The 18,889-nt window shown below is 58.6% G+C and overlaps 1 protein-coding gene and 1 long non-coding RNA gene across 3 annotated transcripts in view; one reads left to right on the top strand and one right to left on the bottom strand.

The window, feature by feature from the left end:
- Positions 1-8,852, bottom strand: part of LOC136613100 (uncharacterized) — a 133,283-nt gene extending 124,431 nt beyond the window's left edge. The window contains exon 1 of the long non-coding RNA XR_010790454.1: positions 8,831-8,852. This is a non-coding gene — a long non-coding RNA (uncharacterized lncRNA). The remainder of the gene's footprint in view (positions 1-8,830) is intronic.
- Positions 8,853-9,671: 819 nt separating this feature from the next.
- Positions 9,672-18,073, top strand: LOC136613098 (RNA-binding protein FXR2-like). 2 transcript variants are annotated; one of them, XM_066593950.1, is made up of 15 exons: positions 9,672-9,794; positions 9,879-9,931; positions 14,007-14,100; positions 14,181-14,252; positions 14,317-14,456; positions 14,526-14,619; positions 14,691-14,807; positions 15,296-15,466; positions 15,544-15,622; positions 16,228-16,337; positions 16,428-16,514; positions 16,604-16,766; positions 17,624-17,707; positions 17,800-17,873; positions 17,958-18,073. In XM_066593950.1, the coding sequence occupies exons 1-15, from the start codon at positions 9,744-9,746 to the stop codon at positions 17,970-17,972; spliced, it is 1,404 nt and encodes a 467-aa protein (XP_066450047.1). In that variant the 5' UTR covers positions 9,672-9,743; the 3' UTR covers positions 17,973-18,073. The 2 variants fall into 2 exon arrangements, with proteins under 2 accessions (XP_066450047.1, XP_066450046.1); XM_066593949.1 differs by having other exon boundaries at positions 16,228-16,514.
- Positions 18,074-18,889: the final 816 nt, after the last annotated feature.

Raw genomic sequence — 18,889 nt, 5'->3', positions numbered from 1 at the left:
CGGGGCGAGCGCCAGAGCAAGAGTCCGCAGAAAGGGGGAGCGCGAGTGTCCGCAGGAACGGGGGAGCGCCAGAGCGAGAGTCCGCAGGAACGGGGGAGCGCCAGAGCGAGAGTCCGCAGGAACGGGGCGAGAGCGAGAGTCCGCAGGAAGGGGGGGAGCGCGAGAGTCCGCAGGAACGGGGCAAGCACGAGAGCGAGAGTCCGCAGGAACGGGGCGAGAGCGAGAGTCCGCAGGAAGAGGGGAGCGCAAGAGCGAGAGTCCGCAGGAAGGGGGGGAGCGCGAGAGTCCGCAGGAACGGGGCAAGCGCGAGAGCGAGAGTCTGCAGGAACGGGGCGAGAGCGAGAGTCCGTAGGAACGGGGCAAGCGCGAGAGCGAGAGTCCGTAGGAACGGGGCGAGAGCGAGAGTCCGTAGGAACGGGGCAAGCGCGAGAGCGAGAGTCCGTAGGAACGGGGCAAGCGCGAGAGCGAGAGTCCGCAGGAACGGGGGGAGCGCGAGAGCGAGAGTCCGCAGGAACGGGGGGAGCGCGAGAGTCCGCAGGAACGGGAGGAGCGCGAGAGCCCGCAGGAAGGGGAGGAGCGCTAGAGCGAGAGTCCGCAGGAACGGGGGAGCGCCAGAGCGAGCGTCCGCAGGAACGGGGGAGCGCCAGAGCGAGCGTCCGCAGGAACGGGGGAGCGCCAGAGCGAGCGTCCGCAGGAACGGGGGAGCGCCAGAGCGAGCGTCCGCAGCAACGGGGGAGCGCCAGAGCGAGCGTCCGCAGCAACGGGGGAGCGCCAGAGCGAGCGTCCGCAGCAACGGGGGAGCGCCAGAGCGAGCGTCCGCAGGAACGGGGGAGCGCCAGAGCGAGCGTCCGCAGCAACTGGGGAGCGCCAGAGCGAGCGTCCGCAGCAACAGGGGAGCGCCAGAGCGAGAGTCCGCAGGAACGGGGTGAGCGCGAGAGCGAGAGTCCGCAGGAACGGGGCGATTGCGAGAGTCCGCTAGAACGGGGTGAGCGCGAGAGTCCGCAGGAAGGGGGGAGCGCGAGAGTCCGCAGGAACGGGGCAAGCGCGAGAGCGAGAGTCCGCAGGAACGGGGCGAGAGCGAGAGTCCGCAGGAAGAGGGGAGCGCAAGAGCGAGAGTCCGCAGGAAGGGGGGGAGCGCGAGAGTCCGCAGGAAGGGGGGGAGCGCGAGAGTCCGCAGGAACGGGGCAAGCGCGAGAGCGAGAGTCTGCAGGAACGGGGCGAGAGTGAGAGTCCGTAGGAACGGGGCAAGCGCGAGAGCGAGAGTCCGTAGGAACGGGGCAAGCGCGAGAGCGAGAGTCCGTAGGAACGGGGCAAGCGCGAGAGCGAGAGTCCGCAGGAACGGGGTGAGCGCAAGAGCGAGAGTCCGCAGGAACGGGGCGAGCGCAAGAGCGAGAGTCCACAGGAACGGGGTGAGCGCGAGAGCGAAAGTCCGCTAGAACGGGGCGAGCGCGAGAGTATGCTAGAACGGGGCGAGCGCGAGAGTCCGCAGGAACGGGGTGAGCGCGAGAGTCCGCAGGAACGGGGCGAGCGCGAAAGTCCGCAGGAACGGGGCGAGCGCGAAAGTCCGCAGGAACGGGGCGAGCGCGAAAGTCCGCAGGAACGGGGCGAGCGCGAAAGTCCGCAGGAACGGGGCGAGCGCGAAAGTCCGCAGGAACGGGGGAGCGTGAGAGCGAGAGTCCGCAGGAACGGGGGGAGCGCGAGAGCGAAAGTCCGCTAGAACGGGGCGAGCGCGAGAGTATGCTAGAACGGGGCGAGCGCGAGAGTCCGCAGGAACGGGGCGAGTGCGAGAGTCCGCAGGAACGGGGCGAGCGCGAAAGTCCGCAGGAACGGGGCGAGCGCGAAAGTCCGCAGGAACGGGGCGAGCGCGAAAGTCCGCAGGAACGGGGCGAGCGCGAAAGTCCGCAGGAACGGGGGAGCGTGAGAGCGAGAGTCCGCAGGAACGGGGGGAGCGCGAGACAAGTGTCCCCAGAAAGGGGGAGCGCGACCGCGATAGTCCGCAGGAACAGGGGAGCGCCAGAGCGAGAGTCCACAGGAACGGGGGAGCGCCAGATCGAGAGTCCACAGGAACGGGGGAGCGCCAGAGCGAGAGTCCACAGGAACGGGGGAGCGCCAGAGCGAGAGTCCACAGGAACGGGGCGAGCGCCAGAGCAAGAGTCCGCAGAAAGGGGGAGCGCGAGTGTCCGCAGGAACGGGGGAGCGCCAGAGCGAGAGTCCGCAGGAACGGGGGAGCGCCAGAGCGAGAGTCCGCAGGAACGGGGGAGCGCCAGAGCGAGAGTCCGCAGGAACGGGGGAGCGCCAGAGCGAGAGTCCGCAGGAAGGGGAGCGCGAGAGTGAGAGTCCGCAGAACGGGGGAGCTCGAGAGCGAGAGTCCGCAGGAACGGGGCGAGAGCGAGAGTCCGCAGGAACGGGGCGAGAGCGAGAGTCCGTAGGAACGGGGGAGCGCGAAAAAAGGTCTTTTCCCTGGCAGTGCCCCATTTAGTGTATATTGGTGACATCCGTTTCTCCTGCCCATGTGCAGAACCTTACACTTATCCACCATTCCCCCCCCCCCCCCAAGCCCCCGGCTTATCTCCGTCCGTTTGTAGCCGCACATTGTCCTCCGCTGTATTGGTTATATTGTATAATTTTCTGTCATCTGCCAATACTGATATTTTGCTGTGCAGCCCCTCTATCAGGTCGTTGGTGAATATATTGGCAGAATGGGGCCCAATATTGAGCCCTGTGGCCCCCACTAGTGACTGTGGTCCAATCAGAGTGTGAACCAGCCCGGTCTCTGTAGTGTCCATACATACTATACTAGCTGATATACCCGGCTTCGCCCGAGTTAATTTGGTACGGGTGTTTATCTGGTGTTCACACGGAAAATCTTATGAAGTCGTGGTTACTTTAGAGATACTGAGGAAAAACATATGTTCACCATTTTGCATAGTTCTCTGCGTTACCCAGGAAACACCACGTGGAGGTAACCATGAGACGCTTCCTTCATATAAAATGACATCAGGAAGTGAGAGAATTAGATTCCGTACATAAAATTTGGACGCTAATACTTTTGCGTATAGAATTGAATAATGGAGTTGGGACCCATTAGCTTTTCATATTTATGACATAATCTATGCCGTGCCAAATTTCATGTTTCTATGACATCAGGAAGTGAGAGATTTAGTGGCGAGTCAGTCAGTGAAGGCTTTCGTCTATATATATAGATAGCGGTCTGTCTATCACATCACTTAGCTCCCTTAGCATCCTGGGGTGGATTCCATCTGGGACGGTGATTTGTGGATTTTAATCCTCTTTATCTGGCTCCTGCATTAGGCAGGTGATATTCTGCGGGTACATCATGTCTTCTCCTCCAGTCACCCCCAGAGCTGCACTCACTATTCTGATGGTACATCCAGTCTTCTCCTCCAGTCACCCCCAGAGCTGCACTCACTATTCTTATGGTACATCCAGTCTTCTCCTCCAGAGCTCCACTCACTATTCTGATGGTACATCCAGTCTTCTCCTCCAGAGCTGCAGTCACTATTCTGCTGTTACATCTTGTCTTCTCCTCCAGTCACCCCCCAAGCTGCAGTCACTATTCTGATGGTACATCCAGTCTTCTCCTCCAGTCACCTTCAGAGCTGCACTCACTATTCTGCTGTTACATCTTGTCTTCTCCAGTCACTCCAGAGCTGCAGTCTCTATTCTGCTGTTACGTCTCGTCTTCTCCAGTCACCCCCAGAGCTGCACTCACTATTCTGCTGGTACATTTTGTCTTCTCCTCCAGAGCTGCAGTCTCTAATCTGCTAGTACATCATGTCTTCTCCAGACTCTATTCTGCTGTTACATCGTGTCTTGTCCTTCAGTCACCTCCAGAGCTGCAGTCTCTAATCTGCTGTTACATCTTGTCTTCTCCTCCAGTCACCTCCAAAGCTGCAGTCTCTATTCTGCTAGTACATCATGTCTTCTCCAGACTCTATTCTGCTGTTACATCGTGTCTTGTCCTTCAGTCACCTCCAGAGCTGCAGTTTCTATTCTGGTGTTACATCCTGTCTTCTCCAGTCACCTCCAGAGCTGCACTCACTATTCCGCTGTTACATCCTGTCTTCTCCAGTCACCTCCAGAGCTGCACTCACTATTCTGCTGTTACATCTTGTCTTCTCCTCCAGTCACCTCCAGAGCTGCAGTCTCTATTCTACTAGTACATCCTGTCTTCTCCTCCAGTCACCCCCGGAGCTGCACTCACTATTCTGCTGTTATAGCTTGTCTTCTCCAGTCACCCCAGAGCTGCAGTCTCTATTCTGCTGTTACGTCCCATCATCTCCAGTCACCCACAGAGCTGCACTCACTATTCTGCTGGTACATTTTGTCTTCTCCTCCAGAGCTGCAGTCTCTATTCTGCTGTTATATCTTGTTTCCTCCAGTCACCTCCAGAACTGCAATCTCTATTCTGCTGTTACATCCTGTCTTCTCCAGTCACCTCCAGAGCTGCAGTCTCTATTCTGCTGTTACGTCATGTCTTATCCTCCAGAGCTGCACTCACTATTCTGCTGTTACAGCATGTCTTCTCCTCCAGTCACCTCCAGAGCTGCAGTCTCTATTCTGCTGTTACATCATGTCTTCTCCAGTGACCCCCCAGAGCTGCACTCACTATTCTGCTGGTACATCTTGTCTTCTCCTCCAGTTACCCCCCGAGCTGCACTCACTATTCTGATGGTACATCTTGTCTTCTCCTCCAGTTACCTCCAAAGCTGCAGTCTCTATTCTGCTAGTACATCATGTCTTCTCCTCCAGTCACCTCCAGAGCTGCAGTCTCTATTCTGGTGTTACATCCCGTCTTCTCCAGTCACCTCCAGAGCTGCACTCACTATTCTGCTGTTACATCTTGTCTTCTCCAGTCACCTCCAGAGCTGCACTCACTATTCTGCTGTTACATTTTCTTCTCCAGTCACCTCCAGAGCAGCAGTCTCTATTCTGCTGTTACATCTTGTCTTCTCCTTCAGTCACCCCCAGAGCTGCACTCACTATTCTGCTGTTATGTCCAGTCTTCTCCAGTCACCACCAGAGCTGCAGTCTCTATTCTGCTGTTATGTCCAGTCTTCTCCAGTCACCTCCAGAGCTGCAGTCTCTAATCTGCTGTTACATCTGGTCTTCTCCTCCAGTCACCTCCAGAGCTGCAGTCTCTATTCTGCTGTTACATCTTGTCTTCTCCTTCAGTCACCCCCAGAGCTGCACTCACTATTCTGCTGTTATGTCCAGTCTTCTCCAGTCACCTCCAGAGCTGCAGTCTCTATTCTGCTGTTATGTCCAGTCTTCTCCAGTCACCTCCAGAGCTGCAGTCTCTAATCTGCTGTTACATCTGGTCTTCTCCTCCAGTCACCTCCAGAGCTGCAGTCTCTATTCTGCTGTTACATCTTGTCTTCTCCAGTCACCTCCAGAGCTGCAGTCTCTATTCTGCTGTTATGTCCAGTCTTCTCCAGTCACCTCCAGAGCTGCACTCACTATTCTGCTGTTACATCTTGTCTTCTCCTCCAGTCACCTCCAGAGCTGCAGTCTCTATTCTACTAGTACATCCTGTCTTCTCCTCCAGTCACCCACAGAGCTGCAGTCTCTATTCTGCTGTTACGTCATGTCTTCTCTAGTCACCTCCAGAGCTGCAGTCTCTATTCTGCTGTTACGTCATGTCTTCTCTAGTCACCTCCAGAGCTGCACTCACTATTCTGCTGGTACATCTTGTCTTCTCCTCCAGAGCTGCACTCACTATTCTGCTGTTACAGCATGTCTTCTCCTCCAGTCACCTCCAGAGCTGCAGTCTCTATTCTGCTGTTACGTCATGTCTTCTCCAGTCACCTCCAGAGCTGCAGTCTCAATTCTGCCGTTACATCATCTCTTCTCCAGTCACCCCCAGAGCTGCGCTCACTATTCTGCTGTTATAGCTTGTCTTCTCCTCCAGTCACCCTCAGAGCTGCAGTCTCCATTCTGCTAGTACATCTTGTCTTCTCCTCCAGTCACCTCCAGAGCTGCAGTCTCTATTCTGCTGTTACATCATCTCTTCTCCAGTCACCTCCAGAGCTGCAGTCTCAATTCTGCCGTTACATCATCTCTTCTCCAGTCACCCCCAGAGCTGCGCTCACTATTCTGCTGTTATAGCTTGTCTTCTCCTCCAGTCACCCTCAGAGCTGCAGTCTCCATTCTGCTAGTACATCTTGTCTTCTCCTCCAGTCACCTCCAGAGCTGCAGTCTCTATTCTGCTGTTACATCATCTCTTCTCCAGTCACCTCCAGAGCTGCAGTCTCTATTCTGCTGTTACATCATCTCTTCTCCAGTCACCCCCAGAGCTGCGCTCACTATTCTGCTGTTATAGCTTGTCTTCTCCTCCAGTCACCCTCAGAGCTGCAGTCTCCATTCTGCTAGTACATCTTGTCTTCTCCTCCAGTCACCTCCAGAGCTACAGTCTCTATTCTGCTAGTACATCTTGTCTTCTCCTCCAGTCACCTCCAGAGCTGCACTCACTATTCTGCTGTTACATCCTGTCTTCTCCAGTCACCTCCAGAGCTGCAGTCTCTATTCTGCTGTTACGTCATGTCTTCTCCAGTCACCTCCAGAGCTGCAGTCTCTATTCTGATGGTACATCCAGTATTCTCCTCTAGTCATCTCCAGAGCTGCAGTCTCTATTCTGCTGTTACATCATGTCTTCTCCAGTCACCTCCAGAGCTGCACTCACTATTCTGCTGTTACAGCATGTCTTCTCCAGTCACCTCCAGAGCTGCACTCACTATTCTGCTGTTACAGCATGTCTTCTCCAGTCACCTCCAGAGCTGCAGTCTCTATTCTGATGGTACATCCAGTATTCTCCTCTAGTCACCTCCAGAGCTGCTGTCTCTATTCTGCTAGTACATCTTGTCTTCTCCTCCAGTCACCTCCAGAGCTGCAGTCTCTATTCTGCTGTTACATCATCTCTTCTCCAGTCACCTGCAGAGCTGCAGTCTCTATTCTGCTGTTATAGCTTGTCTTCTCCTCCAGTCACCCCCAGAGCTGCAGTCTCCATTCTGCTAGTACATCTTGTCTTCTCCTCCAGTCACCTCCAGAGCTAGTCTCTATTCTGGTAGTACATCTTGTCTTCTCCTCCAGTCACCTCCAGAGCTGCACTCACTATTCTGCTAGTACATCTTGTCTTCTCCTCCAGAGCTGCACTCACTATTCTGCTGTTACATCCTGTCTTCTCCTCTAGTCACCCCCCGAGCTGCGCTCACTATTCTGCTGTTATAGCTTGTCTTCTCCTCCAGTCACCCCCAGAGCTGCAGTCTCTATTCTGCTAGTACATCTTGTCTTCTCCTCCAGTCACCTCCAGAGCTGCAGTCTCTATTCTGCTAGTACATCTTGTCTTCTCCTCCAGAGCTGCACTCACTATTCTGCTGTTACATCCTGTCTTCTCCTCCAGTCACCCCCAGAGCTGCACTCACTATTCTGCTGTTACATCCTGTCTTCTCCTCCAGTCACCCCCAGAGCTGCACTCACTATTCTGCTGTTACATCCTGTCTTCTCCTCCAGTCACCCCCAGAGCTGCACTCACTATTCTGCTGTTACATCCTGTCTTCTCCTCCAGTCACCTCCAGAGCTGCACTCACTATTCTGCTGTTACATCCTGTCTTCTCCTCTAGTCACCCCCAGAGCTGCACTCACTATTCTGCTGTTATAGCTTGTCTTCTCCTCCAGTCACCCCCAGAGCTGCAGTCTCTATTCTGCTAGTACATCTTGTCTTCTCCTCCAGTCACCTCCAGAGCTACAGTCTCTATTCTGCTGTTACATCATCTCTTCTCCAGTCACCTCCAGAGCTGCAGTCTCTATTCTGCTAGTACATCTTGTCTTCTCCTCCAGAGCTGCACTCACTATTCTGCTGTTACATCCTGTCTTTTCCTCCAGTCACCCCCAGAGCTGCAGTCTCTATTCTGCTGTTACAGCCTGTCTTCTCCTCCAGTCACCCCCAGAGCTGCGCTCTCTATTCTGCTGGTACATCTTGTCTTCTCCTCCAGTCACCCCCAGAGCTGCAGTCTCTATTCTGCTGTTACATCCTGTCTTCTCCTCCAGTCACCCCCAGAGCTGCGCTCTCTATTCTGCTGTTACATCCTGTCTTCTCCTCCAGTCACCCCCAGAGCTGCAGTCTCTATTCTGCTGGTACATCCTGTCTTCTCCTCCAGTCACCCCCAGAGCTGCACTCACTATTCTGCTGTTACATCCTGTCTTCTCCTCCAGTCACCCCCAGAGCTGCGCTCTCTATTCTGCTGTTACATCTTGTCTTCTCCTCCAGTCACCTCCAGAGCTGCACTCACTATTCTGCTGTTACATCATCTCTTCTCCAGTCACCTCCAGAGCTGCGCTCACTATTCTGCTGTTACATCATCTCTTCTCCAGTCACCTCCAGAGCTGCGCTCTCTATTCTGCTGTTACATCTTGTCTTCTCCTCCAGTCACCTCCAGAGCTGCACTCACTATTCTGCTGTTACATCATCTCTTCTCCAGTCACCTCCAGAGCTGCAGTCTCTATTCTGCTAGTACATCTTGTCTTCTCCTCCAGTCACCTCCAGAGCTGCGCTCACTATTCTGCTATTATAGCTTGTCTTCTCCTCCAGAGCTGCACTCACTATTCTGCTGTTACATCCTGTCTTCTCCTCCAGTCACCTCCAGAGCTGCACTCACTATTCTGCTGTTACATCCCGTCTTCTCCTCCAGTCACCCCCAGAGCTGTAGTCTCTATTCTGCTGTTACATCCTGTCTTCTCCTCCAGTCACCCCCAGAGCTGCGCTCACTATTCTGCTGTTATAGCTTGTCTTCTCCTCCAGAGCTGCGCTCACTGTGGTGGTTGTTGGTTGGTGCCGGGCTGCAGCGCCCCCTGGGGTGTACAGCGCGCACGCGCACGAGGCCGGCGCCGTCTCCAGCGTTGGCTTAGTGATTGCGGCGCAGTCAGCTACTTTGCACTTTTATGGTGTTTTAGGCACTTTCCGACATTTTACGACCTGCTCCTTTACGGCGCCACTCACTTTATTCGAACTGATATATCGCTCATTTAGGCCGCGCCCCTCCCCCCCCTGAGCTGGCCGTATCTCTCCGCCTGCTCCCCGCACATTATGGGGTTAATAGCTGAACCAGCTGGCGCCAGGGGGCGCTGCCGCCAGTCATTGTATCTCCGGTGGGGCGGGGCTATCTCTGTACAGCGCTACTGAAAGTGTTGCCGCTATATAAAAACCATACACTGTGTGGTAATCGTCGTCATAGTGACGGGCAGTGGGCGGTTACTATATTAAAGCCCGCCTTCAACATTAAAACCTAGGCAATAATGGTATCTAAAGGTGGGGTTTGTACATAAGATTACGCCCACTGCTCGGGTTTAGCCAATCATCGCGCAGACATGCTTCTATTTTCGTATCCTTTCCTTATATGCTTTAGTTTCCATAACGACAGTTCTTATCCAATCACTTAATGACTTTCCTTAATGTCCGCCCAGCGGTGTAGGGTCGCCACGCCTTTTATAAGCCTACGCATGCGTAATGTGACCCAATGCCGTGGTCCTTAGAAGTTCCTACAGCCATTCAGCGACGTGAACGTAATTGTCACGCCCTTGTTAGAGACCCGGTTAGTGATTGGTGCAAGTCTTTTACGACGGCCAATCAGCGCTGCAGACTCAGAACTTCCAGCCAATGAGTAGTGAATCAGGCCTCTTCAGCGATCCAATCGGGTGTTGGAAGGGTCTGTGTGCTCACAAGAAGCATGGACGGGATGGAGGTGGAAGTGCGGGGCCCCGGAGGAGCTTTCTACACGGTGAGTCTGCCGGGGCCCCGTGCTGCTCCCGCATGCCAGGGCTGTTAACTCCTTCCGCTCCTCACGGCTGCTTCTCTTCCGCAGGGTTACGTGCAGGATGTGCAGGAGGAGACGGTCACCGCCGTGTTCCCCAACAAGTGAGTACCGGGGCTCAGCGGGTCGGCTCCTCACAGGCGGGGGTCACTGCTAAGACTGGGGTTTGTAGATATTACCCCAGTGCAATCTTGGCTTATCCCCCAACACCTCTGTATACTGCCCACCTTATACCTGTACCCCCCTATATACTGCCCACCGTATACCTGTACCCCCCCTATATACTGCCCACCGTATACCTGTACCCCCCTATATACTGCCCACCGTATACCTGTACCCCCCCTATATACTGCCCACCGTATACCTGTACCCCCCCATATACTGCCCACCTTATACCTGTACCCCCTATATACTGCCCACCTTATACCTGTACCCCCCTATATACTGCCCACCGTATACCTGTACCCCCCCTATATACTGCCCACCGTATACCTGTACCCCCCTATATACTGCCCACCGTATACCTGTACCCCCCCTATATACTGCCCACCGTATACCTGTACCCCCCCATATACTGCCCACCTTATACCTGTACCCCCCCATATACTGCCCACCTTATACCTGTACCCCCTATATACTGCCCACCTTATACCTGTACCCCCTATATACTGCCCACCTTATACCTGTACCCCCTATATACTGCCCACCGTATACCTGTACCCCCCCTATATACTGCCCACCGTATACCTGTACCCCCCCTATATACTGCCCACCTTATACCTGTACCCCCTATATACTGCCCACCTTATACCTGTACCCCCTATATACTGCCCACCGTATACCTGTACCCCCCCTATATACTGCCCACCGTATACCTGTACCCCCTCTATATACTGCCCACCGTATACCTGTACCCCTCCTATATACTGCCCACCTTATACCTGTACCCCCCCCCCTGTATACTGCCCACCTTATACCTGTACCCCCTATATACTGCCCACCTTATACCTGTACCCCCCTATATACTGCCCACCTTATACCTGTACCCCCTCTATATGCCGCCCACCTTATACCTGTACCCCCTCTATATGCCGCCCACCTTATACCTGTACCCCCTCTATATGCCGCCCACCTTATACCTGTACCCCCCTATATACTGCCCACCGTATAGCTGTGCCCACCGTATAGCTGTACCCCCCTGTATACCGCCCACCGTATAGCTGTACCCCCCCTGTATACCGCCCACCGTATAGCTGTACCCCCCCTGTATACCGCCCACCGTATAGCTGTACCCCCCCTGTATACCGCCCACCGTATAGCTGTACCCCCCCTGTATACCGCCCACCGTATAGCTGTACCCCCCCTGTATACCGCCCACCGTATAGCTGTACCCCCCCTGTATACCGCCCACCGTATAGCTGTACCCCCCCTGTATACCGCCCACCGTATAGCTGTACCCCCCCCCCTGTATACCGCCCACCGTATAGCTGTACCCCCCCCCTGTATACCGCCCACCGTATAGCTGTACCCCCCCCCTGTATACCGCCCACCGTATAGCTGTACCCCCCCCCCTGTATACCGCCCACCGTATAGCTGTACCCCCCCCCCCGTATACCGCCCACCGTATAGCTGTACCCCCCCCCCTGTATACCGCCCACCGTATAGCTGTACCCCCCCCCCTGTATACCGCCCACCGTATAGCTGTACCCCCCCCCCTGTATACCGCCCACCGTATAGCTGTACCCCCCCCCCTGTATACCGCCCACCGTATAGCTGTACCCCCCCCCTGTATACCGCCCACCGTATAGCTGTACCCCCCCCCCTGTATACCGCCCACCGTATAGCTGTACCCCCCCCCCTGTATACCGCCCACCGTATAGCTGTACCCCCCCCCCTGTATACCGCCCACCGTATAGCTGTACCCCCCCCCCCTGTATACCGCCCACCGTATAGCTGTACCCCCCCCCTGTATACCGCCCACCGTATAGCTGTACCCCCCCCCCCTGTATACCGCCCACCGTATAGCTGTACCCCCCCCCTGTATACCGCCCACCGTATAGCTGTACCCCCCCTGTATACCGCCCACCGTATAGCTGTACCCCCCCCTGTATACCGCCCACCGTATAGCTGTACCCCCCCTGTATACCGCCCACCGTATAGCTGTACCCCCCCTGTATACCGCCCACCGTATAGCTGTACCCCCCCTGTATACTGCCCACCGTATAGCTGTACCCCCCCTGTATACTGCCCACCGTATAGCTGTACCCCCCCTGTATACCGCCCACCGTATAGCTGTACCCCCCCTGTATACCGCCCACCGTATAGCTGTACCCCCCCTGTATACCGCCCACCGTATAGCTGTACCCCCCCTGTATACCGCCCACCGTATAGCTGTACCCCCCCTGTATACCGCCCACCGTATAGCTGTACCCCCCCTGTATACCGCCCACCGTATAGCTGTACCCCCCCCTGTATACCGCCCACCGTATAGCTGTACCCCCCCCTGTATACCGCCCACCGTATAGCTGTACCCCCCCCGTATACCGCCCACCGTATAGCTGTACCCCCCCTGTATACCGCCCACCGTATAGCTGTACCCCCCCTGTATACCGCCCACCGTATAGCTGTACCCCCCCTGTATACCGCCCACCGTATAGCTGTACCCCCCCTGTATACCGCCCACCGTATAGCTGTACCCCCCCTGTATACCGCCCACCGTATAGCTGTACCCCCCCTGTATACCGCCCACCGTATAGCTGTACCCCCCCTGTATACCGCCCACCGTATAGCTGTACCCCCCCTGTATACCGCCCACCGTATAGCTGTACCCCCCCTGTATACCGCCCACCGTATAGCTGTACCCCCCCTGTATACCGCCCACCGTATAGCTGTACCCCCCCTGTATACCGCCCACCGTATAGCTGTACCCCCCCTGTATACCGCCCACCGTATAGCTGTACCCCCCCTGTATACCGCCCACCGTATAGCTGTACCCCCCCTGTATACCGCCCACCGTATAGCTGTACCCCCCCTGTATACCGCCCACCGTATAGCTGTACCCCCCCTGTATACCGCCCACCGTATAGCTGTACCCCCCCTGTATACCGCCCACCGTATAGCTGTACCCCCCCTGTATACCGCCCACCGTATAGCTGTACCCCCCCTGTATACCGCCCACCGTATAGCTGTACCCCCCCTGTATACCGCCCACCGTATAGCTGTACCCCCCCTGTATACCGCCCACCGTATAGCTGTACCCCCCCTGTATACCGCCCACCGTATAGCTGTACCCCCCCCTGTATACCGCCCACCGTATAGCTGTACCCCCCCTGTATACCGCCCACCGTATAGCTGTACCCCCCCTGTATACCGCCCACCGTATAGCTGTACCCCCCCTGTATACCGCCCACCGTATAGCTGTACCCCCCCTGTATACCGCCCACCGTATAGCTGTACCCCCCCTGTATACCGCCCACCGTATAGCTGTACCCCCCCCTGTATACCGCCCACCGTATAGCTGTACCCCCCCCCCCCTGTATACCGCCCACCGTATAGCTGTACCCCCCCCCCCCCTGTATACGGCCCACCGTATAGCTGTACCCCCCCCCCCTGTATACGGCCCACGGTATAGCTTCCCCCCCCCCCCCCTGTATACGGCCCACGGTATAGCTTCCCCCCCCCCCCCTGTATACGGCCCACGGTATAGCTGTACCCCCCCCCCCCTGTATACGGCCCACGGTATAGCTGTACCCCCCCCCCCTGTATACCGCCCGCCTTATACCTGTACTCCTCCCTCTATACCTCCCGCCATATACCTGTACCCCCCTATATACCGCCCGCCTTATACCTGTACCCCCCTATATACCGCCCGCCTTATACCTGTACCCCCCTATATACCGCCCGCCTTATACCTGTACCCCCCCTATATACTGCCCACCTTATGCCTGTATCCCCCTCCCTACATACTGCCCACCTTATGCCTGTACCCCCCCCTCCCTACATACTGCCCACCTTATACCTGTACCCCCCCCTCCCTACATACTGCCCACCTTATGCCTGTACCCCCCCCTCCCTACATACTGCCCACCTTATGCCTGTACCCCACCTTCCCCTTCATGCAGCCCTTCTTGTACCGCCACTCCTGCATGTTTTGATCACATGACCTGATTGTCTTGGCAGCGCCATGCCAGAGAGACAAGTGCCCTTCAGTGATGTCAGACTGCCGGTCCCGGATTCCTCGTCGGGTGATATAAACGAGGGTGACCAGGTGGAGGTAGGCTGCTGTGTCCGTGGGGGCCGCGGTGCGGAGATGGGGGAGGGGTGTGTAATCTACTGTTGGCCTGGTTATTACAGGTGATATCTCGTGCCAACGATCAGGAGTGCTCCGGCTGGTGGCCGGCCCGCGTGCGGATGAGGAAGGGAGATGTGAGTATGGGTGTGCCCTGGGGTGGCGGTGGTGCCCTCGCGGTGCCCTCTTACACTCCCTCAGTTTTATGTGGTAGAATATTACATCTATGACGCGCCCTTCAACGAGATCGTCAGCCGGGAGCGCCTGCGCCTGCCCAACCCGAGCCCGGCCGTCCCCTTCTACCGCTACAGCCTGCCGCTCCCCGAGGACGTCCACAGCATGTGAGTGCCGCGCCGTCCGCTGCGCCCGCCGCTCCTGTCACCCCGCTCTTACTCCTCCTGTTTCTGCAGAGCCGCCAGTCTGGATGCCCACAAGGAGTTTAAGAAGGTGGTTGGCGCAAACTGTGTGCTGTTGGACCGTAGCGGGAGCGAGCTCATTGTACTGGTGAGGCGGGCACGCACATGTCCTGGGCGCCGGCTGCACGCCACGCCACCCTAACACAACATCTGCTTCAGTCCACAGACGAGGGGGTCATCAAGCGCTCTACTCTGCTGAGTGACATGCACATCCGCGCCCTCCGAAACAAGGTCCGCCTAATAGCCATGAAAGAGGAGGCTGCCAAACAGCTGGAGGTGAGGAGATGCCAGGGTGAGCCCCGAGCCGGCCTACACCGAAGGGAGCTATGAGCCGGCCCCTCCCCCTGCAGGGTGGTACAGAAGGGAGCTATGAGCCGGCCCCTCCCCCTGCAGGGTGATACAGAAGGGAGCTATGAGCCGGCCCCTCCCCCTGCAGGGTGGTACAGATGGGAGCTATGAGCCCCTCCCCCTGCAGGGTGGTACAGAAGGGAGCCATGAGCCGGCCCCTCCCCCTGCAGGGTGATACAGAAGGGAGCCATGAGCCGGCCCCTCCCCCTGCAGGGTGGTACAGAAGGGAGCCATGAGCCGGCCCCTCCCCCTGCAGGGTGATGCAGAAGGGAGCCATGAGCCGGCCCCTCCCCCTGCAGGGTGATGCAGAAGGGAGCCATGAGCCGGCCCCTCCCCCTGCAGGGTGATACAGAAGGGAGCCATGAGCCGGCCCCTCCCCCTGCAGGGTCTTACCTTGACCTGGTTTATACCTGTAGGTCAGTAAACAGTTGGCGGTGGCGTACCGGGAGGAGTTTCAGGTTCGGGAAGATCTGATTGGATTGGCAATCGGTGCCCACGGCATCAACATCCAGCAGGCGCGGAAGGTCCCGGGGGTGACAGCGGTGGAGTTGGATGAAGAGACGTTCACGTTCCGGGTGTTTGGAGAGGTAACGGGTGACCACTGTGCCGCCGCCTGCCCGCCGCCGCTCTGACTGCTGCTCTAACCTTGTCCTCTCCTCCATAGAGTCAGGAAGCTGTGCGGAAAGCCCGCGGATATCTGGAGTTCACAGAGGGCTCCATGGAGGTTCCTCGCGCTCTCGTGGGTGAGTCACAGAAGGGGCGGCTGGCGGGCTGGTGAGTCCCCCCGTCCCCTGTGTGCGCTGGCGGGCTGGCGCGTCCCCTGTGTGCGCTGGCGGGCTGGCGCGTCCCCCGTGTGCGCTGGCGGGCTCGCTCGTCCCCCGTGTGGGCTGGCAGGCTGGCTCGTCCCCGTCCCCTGTGTGCGCTGGCGGGCTGGCGCGTCCCCTGTGTGCGCTGGCGGGCTCGCTCGTCCCCGTCCCCCGTGTGCGCTGGCGGGCTGGCGCGTCCCCCGTGTGCGCTGGCGGGCTGGCGCGTCCCCCGTGTGCGCTGGCGGGCTGGCGCGTCCCCCGTGTGCGCTGGCGGGCTGGCGCGTCCCCCGTGTGCGCTGGCGGGCTGGCGCGTCCCCCGTGTGCGCTGGCGGGCTGGCGCGTCCCCCGTGTGGGCTGGCGGGCTGGCTCGTCCCCGTCCCCTGTGTGCGCTGGCGGGCTGGCGCGTCCCCTGTGTGCGCTGGCGGGCTGGCGCGTCCCCTGTGGGCGCGGGTGGGCTGGCTGGCGCGTCCCCTGTGGGCGCTGGCCATGACTCTGGTCTCCTGGTTGCCATGTTTTGGGCACTGATGTTCGCTTCTCGGCAGGTAAGGTGATTGGCAAGAACGGCAGCGTCATCCAGGAGATTGTGGATAAATCTGGCATTGTTCGGGTCCGCGTGGAGGCAGAAGCGGACCGGAGTGCGGCGAAGATGGAGGTAATCGGGGGTCTTCTCCAGGAATCGGGTGTGGAGGCTCAGTGGCTGCACGGCGCCCCCCAGGATCTACTGACGGCTCTTCTCTTCCAGGGGTCGGTGCCCTTCGTGTTTGTGGGTACGCAGGACAGTATCAGCAACGCTCTGGCGCTCCTGGAATATCAGATTGCGTATCTTCAGGTCTGTACCCCCACCCCCACCCATAGTGGTCCCGCGGCCCCCCGGCATCCATCCCCCTGCCCGTCTTACCCTGCGTTGTCGTCTTCCAGGATCTGGATCAGCTGCGGATGGAGCGTCTTCATATTGAGGACCAACTGAAGAGCGTTGGGGGGGTGCGGACGATGCTGCCCAGGGGTGAGAAGGACAAGGGGGCAGCGCAGACCAACGGCACGTCCGGCACTGTCCCCAACCACAGCATGGGTCAGAGGAACGGTGAGTACAACTCCCATCATCCTCAGCGCCTCCCCATCACCGGGCGCCTCCCTGGTGACCCCAACTCCCATCATCCTCAGCGCCTCCCCATCACTGGGCGCCTCCCTGGTGACCCCAACTCCCATCATCCTCAGCGCCTCCCTGGTGACCCCAACTCCCATCATCCTCAGCGCCTCCCCATCACCGGGCGCCTCCCTGGTGACCCCCCAACTCCCATCATCCTCAGCGCCTCCCCATCACCGGGCGCCTCCCTGGTGACCCCAACTCCCATCATCCTCAGCGCCTCCCCATCACCCGGCGCCTCCCTGGTGACCCCCAACTCCCATCATCCTCAGCGCCTCCCTGGTGACCCCAACTCTCATCATCCTCAGCGCCTCCCCATCACCGGGCGCCTCCCTGGTGACCCCAACTCCCATCATCCTCAGCGCCTCCCTGGTGACCCCCAACTCCCATCATCCTCAGCGCCTCCCCATCACCGGGCGCCTCCCTGGTGACCCCAACTCCCATCATCCTCAGCGCCTCCCCATCACCGGGCGCCTCCCTGGTGACCCCAACTCCCATCATCCTCAGCGCCTCCCCATCACCGGGTGCCTCCCTGGTGACCCCAACTCCCATCATCCTCAGCGCCTCCCCATCACCGGGCGCCTCCCTGGTGACCCCCACTCCCATCATCCTCAGCGCCTCCCCATCACCGGGCGCCTCCCTGGTGACCCCAACTCCCATCATCCTCAGCGCCTCCCTGGTGACCCCAACTCCCATCATCCTCAGCGCCTCCCCATCACCGGGCGCCTCCCTGGTGACCCCCAACTCCCATCATCCTCAGCGCCTCCCTGGTGACCCCTCTCTTCCCTCCTCAGGTAACAAGTACAGGACGCCGCACAGGGCCCATAAGCCCCCCGACTTCTCAGACCCGCCTGCCCCCCCACAACCCCAAGAAGCAGGTGAGAGCGGGGGAGGGGAGCAGACCCCCTTTATAAAGTGGTGCATATATAATAACACGGCGGGATTTAAATTGGGGTCTTCTCTGCCGCAGATCAAGTGTGCAAATCAGAAACCCCCATAACAAAGCGAGAACCAAGAAGACGCACAAGAGGAAGTACCATGAAGGTGAGAACGGGGGAGGGGATCCGTATGAGGGTCCCACGGGGAGTCACTGACCCCATGTCTGTTTTTTTCCTCCCTGCTGTGTAGGAGACGGTTGGATGACGGATGAGGACCTGTGATTTGGGGCGGCGCCTCCCGTGTGATGCTCTGTGTACCATAGTGTGACTCTCCGACCGTACCTATAAATATACTGTGAACCAAGACCCCCGTGGTGTCGTCTGTTCTGTGGGCTGAGGGGACCCCACTAAGACCCCCGTGGTGTCGTCTGTTCTCTGGGCTGAGGGGACCCCACTAAGACCCCCGTGGTGTCGTCTGTTCTGTGGGCTGCGGGGGCCCCCCACCAAGATCCCCCGTGGTGTCTGTGCTGCGGGGGGCCCCCCACCAAGATCCCCCGTGGTGTCTGTTCTCCGGGCTGCGGGGGGCCCCCCACCAAGATCCCCCGTGGTGTCTGTTCTCCGGGCTGCGGGGACCCCCTACCAAGATCCCCCGTGGTGTCTGTCCTCCGGGCTGCGGGGGCCCCCCACCAAGATCCCCCGTGGTGTCTGTGCTGCGGGGGGCCCCCCACCAAGATCCCCCGTGGTGTCTGTTCTCCGGGCTGCGGGGGGCCCCCCAACAAGATCCCCCGTGGTGTCTGTTCTCCGGGCTGCGGGGGGCCCCCCAACAAGATCCCCCGTGGTGTCTGTCCTCTGGGCTGCGGGGGCCCCCCACCAAGATCCCCCGTGGTGTCTGTCCTCCAGGCTGCGGGGGGCCCCCCACCAAGATCCCCCGTGGTGTCTGTCCTCCGGGCTGCGGGGGGCCCCCCAACAAGATCCCCCGTGGTGTCTGTCCTCCGGGCTGCGGGGGCCCCCCACCAAGATCCCCCGTGGTGTCTGTCCTCCAGGCTGCGGGGGCCCCCCACCAAGATCCCCCGTGGTGTCTGTCCTCCGGGCTGCGGGGGCCCCCCACCAAGATCCCCCGTGGTGTCTGTCCTCCGGGCTGCGGGGGCCCCCCACCAAGATCCCCCGTGGTGTCTGTCCTCC

Source organism: Eleutherodactylus coqui, chromosome 2 (assembly GCF_035609145.1).
Source record: "Eleutherodactylus coqui strain aEleCoq1 chromosome 2, aEleCoq1.hap1, whole genome shotgun sequence".
In the NCBI taxonomy this organism is placed as follows: domain Eukaryota; kingdom Metazoa; phylum Chordata; class Amphibia; order Anura; family Eleutherodactylidae; genus Eleutherodactylus; species Eleutherodactylus coqui.
This window is presented reverse-complemented; position numbering and strand designations above follow the sequence as displayed.